We start from the raw sequence: 12,443 nt of genomic DNA, 5'->3' as shown, positions 1-12,443 counted from the left end.
TCTCTCTCTCCCTCTCTCTCTCTCTCAATGTCATGGATGAACTCTTATGGCTTGGGAGCTAATCTTCACTCTTGAACCAAACGTAAGCGCTCTAAAAATGTGCTATCCTAACTATATATATTTGTTATTAAAAGCAGCGTCATTTTAGATTTTGCGCGGGTTTGTGGGGAAACAAAGATTATCCGCCGACATAATAATTTCATTTCCTATTTCAAAAAAATGAAGTTTTAAGTTTTCCATCGACGATTATACGGGGATAGTAAAGGAGGCGGTGATGACAAGCAATGAAGAAAATGGTGGAATGAAAAAGTAATATGAAATGGGAGAACCGGTGCTAACGGTGTTTGTCCACCTAATAGTTTAGATGGAGCGAGCTGAGATCGAACACTTTTTATTATATTACTACACATTTGATCACACAATATGTATTTCTCAAGCTCAAGGGAGAGGGCAATTACATTCTTCTTTCCTACCCAAATGACGAGAACTAGAATATTTGCTTGCAATTACTGACAGGAAATGAATAACACTCATGTATGTCAGTAGTTTTTTGAGTTCTGCGCCCTCATTACAGACTTTGGGAAGCACAAAACCTAATGCTATGATAACAATTTCAACATAATTCACAAGGAGCATCTTCCTAGGTGGATGTGATATGCACTCTTTGATAATTGGAAAGAATGCAAACAAGGGTGTTAATGAAGCTACGGGAACGTTTTGTGACGTATTGTTTTATTTAGGCTCTAGATATGAAATTCACAACAAACGAATTGAAGAAACGGTTTTACATATTAAAGCTTGTGAACTGGTTCCTGTTTTTTCGCCTTAATGGAAAGAGTATATTACGTCACACACTGCTTTAGACAAGCAAGTTGGAGGAAAGGGATGAGTTGGGTTGAATATCGGAAGTTACTAGTCAATGAGAAGTGTATTTCAGAATGCATAACCACACGGCGCAAGAGTTTGTTTCTGAGTTAGACTTTTTGTAACATTTTCTATGCTTCGAACTGTACTAGCAGATACTTGCTCTTATGACAAGGAAAGGATGGTAATTTTGATGTTAGTTGCAGGTCAAGTTATTTTTAGGTAAATTCACTTCATGATATATCTTTTGAAATATTTCTGTTGATCCTCTGGGTTATCCTAGTTTAGTCTGTCAAATCAGACATTGCAATATGTGAATTATTGTTTCCTACTAGTTATTATAGAATGAGGTTCTTGATTAAAACAACCGTGAGCATTACTGAATTATCCATTGTGAGTATACGTATTTCGTCATAATATTCTCCAATTTTTTCCACCTAGAATCGCAAAATTGACAACAGTGTCGGCAGCTTTCCTTGAAATAATTGATTCAATTAGTGGTTCCATTATGGAAGTTCTGCCTTCCTTGAAAAATTTGATAACTGTTTCATGCATACAATCTTAATTGAAACCATCTATTTTGTAGCACGTTGGTACTGCAATGTTCATTGTTGAATAGCTCTTTCTTCATATTAATTATTCAAGGAATTATTTTTACATGTATTAATGCCAATACCAATTCATGGCACCACTATTATCGATTACAGGAAAATTAATTTTCACATTTCTCATTAATATTCATTATCCTTTTACTTACATAATTTAGTGTCCCTTTTAACCACGACGACATTTTGTTTCAAGGAAAACTGCGTCTCCGATTTTCGTCCAAACGTTTATCACTACGCGTGTTATTGTTGAACGTATGGCGACAAAACGTTGGCATTCGTGTCATTTATAGGTGAACTCACAGATAAAAGAAATGATACGGTAGTGAAAAAAGTGTGGAGAAAAGAGGACATTTGGTACCTTTTTTTTCCACTTTACCCCTGATTGTAGTATATTGTAGATTTATAGACTTATAGACTGTTGAAAAAGGACAGATCCGTGAGGTGTTCTGTATATTAGCAAGAATCGAAGCTACTTTGATTTGATACCGTACGCAATATGATTATCTTGCAGTTACATCATCTTATATATTTGGCAACGAACCAATCAACCTTGCCATCATTTTATGATTGCCTAATATATGTATTTCCATATATCTTAACTACAAAATAATAAATACTCAAAAATGTATGATGACCACGATAATACCAATTAAAAGTTTGTTCCCAAATCACTATTGATAAGGAGCATCCCTTTTGGATTACGACCCATGCTTTCTGTATAAAAACGTATAACATACAGATTTAGACCTGTAGGAGATAGAAGGAGGGAAATATAATACCCAGAGAGGACCATGCTATGCAGCAGTACATAGGTTATATTCTTCTTCTTTCCTGGAAAATACGCACTAAAGTATGGTTTAACTGTATCTACTTCATTAATATGATTATGAGGTGATTGTAATGCCTTTGAGTAAATGAATATTCTTACAAGGTAAAACGTAAGGCTGATCTATGATAAAATATATATTTTTCAATATTAATATTGTAAATCTGCCATTTCATGGACTGATGTATTACCAACAAGAGAAAACATTTTCAAAGATCTCCGTTACAATTTGTTTACAAAAAACGTTAAAATGTAATTACCCATGCACTCTCGTCTCGCGTTAATATTAAGTTGTACTACACAATTTTCCTTTCTAGATTTGTATAAGAGTAAAGCAAATACAGCTATTTGCATAAAATATAAATTAATTAAATCTATAATCCAATTTTTTCACGTGGATTCATAAAGACAATTGAACTCTAGCTATCCTATGAATTACATGTTGCAATTTAGTCAGTTGAACATTTGAACATGTCAAAAATTATTCCTATACGTGCTTACTATACGTATAATTATTTAAAACATATTCCTTTGATTGGTTTCAGATAATGTCCAGTGATAGCGAAATCCAAGTAGGAAAAATTATTAACAAGTGGACAGGAGTTCGGGATAATAAGGCCGATATTTACGAAATTTCTTTTACAACGTATATGGATGTCTATATGAAAGCCGTCATACTGGGAGCTTCTATTTTAATTGTAAGTATGAAGTAAATTTAATTATAGTTTCTAAATAGTTAATAAATATTTAGTATCATTTCTAGGTGGAGGCGACACGTTAGAGCATGCAAGGCCTGCAACACAGATGGAGTTGTTATGGCTTAAAAACTTGCATGCTTTGCCCTTTTTCAGGTTGTGAGTGAAATGGTCAGATTATGCATTATAGCTGCTTTGTAAGGTAGCTATAATTATTGGTTATGTGTAAGAGAGATTAATGGCCTAATTTTAGGAAAATATGTATTTTTAATTTTGTATTGATATTTGACCAATTCCAACACAAGGAAAATTGGCTGATATCAGCGCCACTAGTATATCGACACTGCTACAAGCAAAACATTTTCTTTCCTTTAATGTCTCCTTACAGATCCGTTACATATTGGAAAATGAAAACGCAAATGTACATCTAACATGAAAATAGTAAATATAAACACAGTTTGGGGTTTACAAATCTACAATGACTCTAACATTTACACAACCTATGTGATTCTCATTCAGTGATGAAGTTTAGGATCACTCTCTCGTTAATACATTTTTACTATCATTAAAGTCATTTTGATCTACTCTATGAAAAATTTATGACAGAGAAAGAATCAAAATATGAATTTGACAACACTTCCACCGTATCAAAATCACTTTATTACTTTTCATGTTTAATCCGTGCAATGACTACGTTTCCAGGGAAAAAAATTCCCCGATTGAAAATAGTGATATTAATGTACAGAAATCAGTGAGATTTAAAACAATATTAGTATTGGGATAAAATAAAGAAAAATACACAACACCTTATTTCACGTGTCAGCTACGAAATATGCTATTCTTTTTTTTTAATGTCATGAGAAATATCTCTCTATGTCTCAAAGCGACCCCAAAACTATGGATTCGACACTAACATTGACCATTTTTGGTCATATTTATCTACCTCCTTCCTCCTCCTCCCCAAAGTTGCGGGGATAAACTTGGATGCAAATGGGGTCGGAAGTGTAACTCTAACTCAGCAACTCTTTAACTCACGACACTCAGCGACGCATTCTGGGACATCCCTAATAACGGTGAAACCAGAAGAGAGAGAAAAGCAAAACTTTGGAGGATGCAACTATGAGGAAGGAGAGATCGTCTTACGTATTAAACATCTGCTGAAGAGTGTTGCCATCCCAGTATAACATTTTATATTTTCAAATAACACTACCTCAGATTGTACATATCTCAAATCAGCATGTTAAAGGAGAACTTAAAATATCACATTTTTATTCAGTGTTGCAAACCATGAGTGTTATAATATCACAAGTTTGGAAGCCTCTTCACACATACAGCACAACGGAGGTGGGCAAGATAATGCACAATTGAAATACCTGTGGTCATGGTATGAGTTGTTTTGAAGGAACAGGACCGAAGTTACAAGGGCTTGAAAATTTGATTTTTTCAGAAGGCTTTACATAAAAAAATGCTTAGGTAAGTATCATATCTAGTTACTTCTGTTGTTTGCAATTGACAAACAAATCATTTTGCCCTTTACAACACTTCGATATCTCAAATCGTAATGGAGATATAATAAACATTGATGAGGTTTACAACATTGCTGAAAATGGCGTATTTCTGGACAATATGTAAACTGATTGTTGGTTTCCTTCTCTTTTATAGCACTGCAGGAATAAATTTTAGTAGGTGTAATTAGAACAACTCCTTGCAATTACATGATTTAAGGAGTGTTGATAACTTCATCAATGTTTATCATATCTCTGGAACGGTTTGAGATGTCGAACTGCTGCACACGGCAAAATGATTTCTTTCTCAATTGCAAACCACACAAGTAACTAGATATGATACTTACATAAGCATCTTTGGAAACAAAGCCTTTTCAAAAAATTCAAATTTTCAAATCCTTGGAACTTCGTTGCTATTCATACAAAACAAGTCATACCATGACCATAGTATCCAACGGTAAGGTATTTCCGATGTGCATTATCTTGTCCCTCTCCGTTGTGCGGTGTGTGACAGAGGCTTCCAGAATTTGAATTCTTCTGATATTATAACATCCTTAGTTTGCAACACTGAACAAAATGATATTTTGAGTTTTTCTTTAACATTTTGATTTGAAATATGAAATAATCTGAGGTAGTGTCATTTTAAAATATATAACTTTATACTGGGGTGGCAACACTGTTCACCGAGTGGAGCTGTTACATACCTAAAACAACGTCGCATCCTTGTAGTTGCTTCATGCAAAGTTTCGCTTATATATATATATATATATATATGAAGGTGTTCTTTATTTAAGGTAATTTCGTATAAAGATGTACGCACACAGCAAAATTTATCCTATGTGACCACAAACAATCATCAGTGAAATAGCAGTTCCCTACGAGAACGTTAACCGTTGCCCGCTTGACGACGAAGACATCAAATGACGTTTCCACATTATAATATAATTTAGAATGTGCAACCGAGATAATGGAGGAACTATAAGAAACGGAGAAACTAAACTTTGAAAGAAGGAACATGGGGAAAGAGGACGCCTGCTTGTGCCTTGAAGAACATCACGAAATGAACAGTGTTGCCAATCCAAGAGAAAGTTTTGTTTTGGTAAATTCAATGACCTAAATTGTATTAAAGGCAACAATAAAAATATACAATAAGAGACAGTAAACGCAAATTAGTGTTACAAACTTGCCGAGAAAGAACGTGAATCATGCGTTAAATGGAAACGCCGTTGGCCCACCGCGGGAGTGTGGTACTAACTTTTTATTCACCTTGAATTAAATATTGACAAGATTTGTTTACGCTAGTTCCAAGTCTAGAAAGGTCCATTGAACAGTATTGCTATTTATAGAAGATTACAGTTGAGTTTCGAAAAGTTACAGTTACTCGAAAAAGATCATTAGTGTAGTATAGTTTAAAACTTACAATACAGGACTGTATTATATGAGGAGCAGTACCATGGTTATGTGAGATCAATACGTCAAGCACTGACAGAGATATTCCATATCTTGTTAAAGCTAAGAAGTGTAGTTTGTAAACGATGACAATGCTACACAGTGGGCTGGAATATTAATAACCTTCTCAAAATATGAAGACAGGGTACAATTAGCATGGATTTACGTAGTTTTTGGTTTGGTATGTAGCTGATACCAATGATGGAGTCACGACAGAAAAATCCACGATGGGTGATCCAATTTGCAAGACAAAGTATGTTCGGAATACTTCAAATAGGCAGAAAATTGAGTTAGTCTTATTTGTGAGGTCTCGAATAACGTTTAGAAAGTTAGAATGGCAAAATTCAATATACGGAGACAAATACTGTGGATAAAATGGACATAAGTGTCCATTTTGGAGAACTTCGTAAGGAACGTGCGCTCCTTACTTTTAAAATCATATACTTTCTATCTGTACTTCGTATCTATTTTTTATTTGATAAAGGATAAGAATTATTCGGATGCATTTGTGCCCTACAGTTCAACGTATTTCAAATTAGTCTGTTATTTTTGCTCATAACATACGCAGATATTGGCCAAGCAGAGATAAGTTCTAGGGACATTAAATTACATGCACACATGATAATCAATTTTCAGCAAGTAAGACATTCTATTTCATTCCAACTTCCATGTCTCATTCTAAAATTATCAGCAATTGTTTATAGTATTATCACTTTCTGGCCAAACCGACATTGGTCCATTTTATTGGATCCAATATGGAGGGCAAATTCGCTATGAAATTCTTCAAATGGCCATTTAAGCCCATTTTACCCACAGTATAAAGACGTTTGCATTCGTGACACGTTATTCAAGGTGTCACATAGATGACAAACTATATTTTCAGCCCATTCGGAGTATCCGAACATATTTGAACTGCGAAGTTGAATAAGGCATTCTGACCTTTTTCACATTTGATGTCATCATTAATATTGTAGGGGCAAGAAATGAACAATAAAAGGATCAAAAATGTATACTGGCAAGAATGATTTGTTTAGAGTGGCACTGAAATTATTTGTTAAAAAGACAAATGAATAATTATTGATTTTAAATGAACAATGTTTGTTGTTTAATGTTTACGAAGTTGTGATATAAGATGATATAGTAAGTTGAATGTTAGTGGAAGAATTGAGTATCTCAAGTGTCAAAAAGAACGTTAGAGTTACAGTCGTAAGTTAATGCAAGGAATTATATGTAAAGAGTTTGGAATAAATAAGTATGATTGGAAATACTGTTAATACTAAATGGTAATAGTGATACGTATGAAGACGTATGCAAGTGGTTGTATGAGTTAATGATATTAGAGTAATTTCAGAAGTCTAATCTGAAATAATGTCTTCTCGGAACGTAACGTAACCTAATTTAAGTAGTAACAATTGACGACGAGCGTTATAAAAGAATCCGCGAAATACAGGATGGCAGATCACAAGTCAGTATCATATTTTGAACAGCTAGATGTGTTTGGCTAATGATGTACCATCACAGAAAAAAGTATGCATTTTGTTATCACTGATAGGAGGCTCGGTGCATAAGATACTGAAAGAGTTGGCAGCACCAAAAAGAGTTCCAAAATTGAACTATGATACTATTAAAGAGCTTCTTGTTACACATTTCCAGCAAACATCAAATTTCATAGTGGAAAGATATAAATTCCATAATATGAAACAACAACCTGGTCAACTGTGTCAAGCTTATATACTACAATTAACCCTGTAATACGCGCGTGGATTTTTGTGACGTGGATAGTCGCGCGGGCTACCATTGTAGCCCATTTGTTTTTATTCTATTATGTTGCATAGCTTGGTTAATATTTCTGTCTTTCTTGTAGAGAATGGTTTTTATAAACTGTTTTAAGGGTTTTATACACAATTTCAGAAATATGTTTATTTTAAAAGCTATGTATATACAAAGAAGACCAACACCATTCATTTTTTCAAAGGTGATACAGCAATAAGACTGTAAAAGTTATTTGCATTTATCAAGAAATGGGCCAATCCGGCGCATTTTAAACTTTCCTTCATCTTAAACATATGTGTTAGAATTCTTTAAAAATTAAGTATAATTTTTCAAAAATTTTACAAATATTACAAATAAACGTATTATCCATAAAGCATATACCTTTTCAGCATAACGAGTAGCTGGTATCAAAGTTTGATTACGATTTTGCATAATTATTTATGCATTTGCTATTTACACTCATATATTTTTCTTTTTATGTTTCCGTATTAATGTCCTTCTAAGCATGTTCTGCACACAAGTGGTGAGTGGTCAATGCACACTTTCCTTCAAGCATTGACCACTCATGAAAAGCACCAAAATGTCAATAAGGGCACGTACAATCTCGTCTTTAAATTTTGCATCACGATTAAATACAGATCTCAATCTTACACTGTCAATGTAAATATTTGTAAAGTCAACCTTAAGTCTCAAAACTTTTGCTTCTAAAAGCACTTCTAGATATTCAAGCTCCGATAACGCAGACCTACCCCCATCTTTAGGTCCTGGAAAACAAAGCACAATATTATGAGCACGAACGCAAATATTACGAGTAATTTTGATTTGATATTGTGTTTTACTACATAATAATTTACTTCAGAACTGTCTTTACTACTATTATCAACAGGCATCAGCGATTCCTGCCGCCCGGAATTCTCAGTAACATCTTCTGAATTTTCACTATTTCTGAGTCCGAAAAATGAATTTTGCGGTCTCAAAATATTAACTATTGCCATCTAGAAAACATGCCTCATCAGAATTGGCATTTTGCAAACTAATTGATCATCTGATCAACACTCAAACTATAATGAAAAAACTTTGACTCTTTGGAGCACCCGTAACATCAATAGTCGCGCGGGCTACAGATGTAGCCCATGAAACTTTCAAGCAGAATAACAATGAGCTCCTTTCGATTTTACGTTTGACCACAAACTAAACACGCAGAATGATAGTTGATAGAAAGGTACACAGACACCCTTTGAATTATGATCTCGCATTACTTTGCGGCAAGGAAAACAAAAACGCTGGGCTACAATAGTAGCCCGAGCGCGTATTGGAGGGTTAAAAAAGCACGCCAACCGGTGTAATTTTGGACAATTCATAGAAGATGCCCTGAGAGACCAGATAGTTTCCGGAATAGCAAGCGAGGTCACTCGGAAGAAGATGTTGTCTACCAAAGAATTGAACATGAACACGGCTGTAGAGATTGCCAATCAAATAGAATTATTAGAAACAAGTTACAGTATTTTATAATACTGATACGAGGTTAGGGCAACTAAAAATACAACAAATCAGCTTCCGGATTCAGGATTAGAACCACAGCGCTCAACAACAAATCGTACGGTTCGATATAACACCAATTTTGCCGGAAAGTCCATAAAGCAGAACTATGGATGTGTAGCTTGTGGAAGACAACATGTAACGTACCAATGTCCAGCAAGAGATGTAGCTACAATGTAGGAATTGTAATGAATATCACCATTTCGCCAGGTGTTGTCCTAAATAAGAGAGGAACGTTAACAAAAGAAGACCTAATCAGATGCCAGAGGAACAATTTCTGCAGAAGGAAGATATGCACACTTTTATTATGGAAGATTTCTAACAAGCGTTAGATGGTTTGGTAACCAATGATGAAGAACAAGAACAAAACCTTACTTCAATGGATGATTTCATGCTGAATTCTTACTATGAGGTCAAAACGGAACCAAGATTAAGTATCGATGAAAGTAGAGAAATTCAGATAATAAGCAGAGGATCAGAGGAAATATATGTGGATACATCTAGACAAGGACATGGCAAGCAACATAAAATGAACGAACACTCACAACACTATGAGTACATGTCTTATCAAGTACAGCTACGAAAAGATGAAGACCGAAGTGAAAGGCGATGGAACAGTGATACGAAGTTTAATCATAACCAATACAAGCATATATACGCAAACCGTATAAAAACTGTAGAAAAAAATGGAAACGATATTGAAAACGAAGACGTACGTGATGAGAGGACCTGTGATATGAGGACAAGGAAATCAGAAGGAAAAGATGAGTGTTTTATGGAGTTAGGAGAAGTAGATGTACTAGAAGAAATGAATTCTAATAAACAAGAAGAAACTAAGAAAAATATGACCACAGAAGGTAAATGGGATGACAAGTATAACAAAGTGGTGAGAAGAGGATTGAACAGGGAACGAACCGAGTCGCTGCAGGAAGACGGAGACGAAAAGAAAATGAAGAAGACAAAGAAGAAAAAGATGATGGAAGGATGATTGACAGATTTAAGTTACAAGCGGATAGACTGATAGCAAGTGAGGAACAAAAACCAAAAGAGAAGATGAAGAAGAAAAATAAGAATAGAAAAAAGAGGGGAGAATGTTGTATGTGCAAGAAATGAACAATAAAAGGATCAAAAATATATAATGGCAAGAAAGTCCTTGATTAGAGTGGCACTGAATTTATTTGTTAAAAAGACAAATAAATAATTATTGATTTTAAATGAACAGTGTTTGTTGTTTAAAGGTTACGAAGTTGTGATATAAGATGATATATTAAGTTGAATGTTTAGTGGAAGAATTGAGTATCTCAAGTGTCAAAAAGAACGTTAGAGTTACAGTCGTAAGTTGATGCAAGGAATTATATGTAAAGAGTTTAGAATAAATAAGTATGATTGGAAATATTGTTAATACTAAATGGTAATAGTGATACGTATGAAGGCGTATGCAACTGGTTGTATGAGTTAATGATATTACAGTAATTTCAGAAGTCTAATCTGAAATAATGTCTTTTTGGAACGTAACGTAACCTATTTTAAGTAGTAACAAATATCAGCAACCTCGAAGAAAAGTACATAAACCCACGGAAATTTCCGACTCTTTTCATGTTTTGAAAAGGCTGTATAATTGTGTAGCGTTGCTATAACTTGCACTACGAAAGACAGGATAATTTGTTCTAGTCTTCTGAGTAACACCCATTTAACACAGTCTTATATTTCTATCTTAGTGCTAATACATGGGTAGTGAAACCTGAAATCGTACTATCACATTGAAAACCATTAACAAACGTTTAGAAATATTCAAATCATTTCACAACAATATATTCTAAGACTAAATATAGTTTAAATCTTTTAATATTTACACCACTTTCGTAATGCACAAAGAATCTGAGAATTTCTACATAAGGGAATATATTTTATACATTAATTTACAAAGCAAGACGAAAAGTGAGTACCCCTGAATCGAAATGAGATAATTAAAAAATCTAGAAATGGAGAGAAACGAGACGCCTAAAAAATTTACGAGAAGAGACTATAACTTCTTTCTCGTCTTATCTCATCACATTCGCAACACAGGCTTATACAGAAAGATGTAAAGGAAATATATTGAAAAGTTATCTGTACATATTGACTAACATTGAGTGTAGAGTGGTGAATGATTTCAGCTAATTAATTTGATATTTTTGGAGTGGAGGATGACAACAAATTTTCGCTAATCGAGTTTCGAACTTAAAAATCGTTAGTTCATTTGAAATTTTAGAACTCGTATTTTATATTTCGTTTCTAGGCTCTTTATCTAAAAGGTGTATTATAAAGGCAGAAATGTTTTTGAAGGCGTCAATTAAGAGTGTTTATGAGGGAATCGATGATATTTGAGTGTGATGTAGAGTGACGGAGGTGTGAAGAAATTATCTGAGTTTGAATATGAAGTTAGAAAACAAGCCGAATCACGGGAATATACTCCCTGATGTTTGTTTGGAGAATTGTTGGAGAGTATCACTTTTGTTTGAATTTCAAACAAGGTAGCAATATGGTTCTAATCGAGTAATATATTTTAATCGTAAATGCATTTATATGTTCAATATTTTCGTAATTACCTTACCATATTATCGAAGTAATAAATATGGCACCTGGTAATCTCTTCCAAGAATGAAGCTAGATTTAATTCTTTCTTATATTGAACTTTCCTTTTGTCTGTGAAATTATAAATCGAAATGAACCAGAGCTAAGTTTAGGCCTTAAAGATAAATCATATTTTTCACAAACTGTAGTAAATATATTAAGAGCAAGTTGTACCACTATCATCTTATATTAATCTTTTAATTTCTGACACTCCCCGCAGATCTTGACATAGTATTTAACATCATTTTCTCTAGAATCATACGTATATCTATTCATAATTTTCTTAAGACTTCCATGGGTATCACGTTAGACATGCATGATGAACATACTCTATTAACCCCAGACTTCCCATTTCCATGGATAGGGGTAATATACAGCTCCACTTTTTTTCATTAAAATGTTCTTATTATGCCCATATTTAAGGATACTTTTGTCACTATCTAATTTCGGAATAATCACCTTAAGACTGATATTCTGTCTCAGTAAAACCTCAAATGTGTCTTTAATTATAGCTAAACTCCATGTAATTACAAAGCGAAAAATTTGTTTTCATGAAGGCAGGACCAATAGA

The 12,443-nt window shown here is 33.9% G+C and overlaps 1 protein-coding gene across 3 annotated transcripts in view; it reads left to right on the top strand.

Moving 5' to 3' along the window:
- The window catches only part of LOC145683374 (phospholipid scramblase 2-like), a 628,315-nt gene that overhangs the window by 527,548 nt on the left and 88,324 nt on the right, over positions 1-12,443 (top strand). For all 3 annotated transcript variants that reach the window (XM_081754706.1, XM_081754705.1, XM_081754707.1), the window contains exon 7: positions 2,844-2,996. In XM_081754706.1, the coding sequence (XP_081610832.1) occupies positions 2,844-2,996 (153 nt within the window). The remainder of the gene's footprint in view (positions 1-2,843; positions 2,997-12,443) is intronic.

Source organism: Thermobia domestica, chromosome 4 (assembly GCF_964235325.1).
Source record: "Thermobia domestica chromosome 4, izTheDome1.hap1.1, whole genome shotgun sequence".
Taxonomy (NCBI): Eukaryota; Metazoa; Arthropoda; class Insecta; order Zygentoma; family Lepismatidae; genus Thermobia; species Thermobia domestica.
This window is presented reverse-complemented; position numbering and strand designations above follow the sequence as displayed.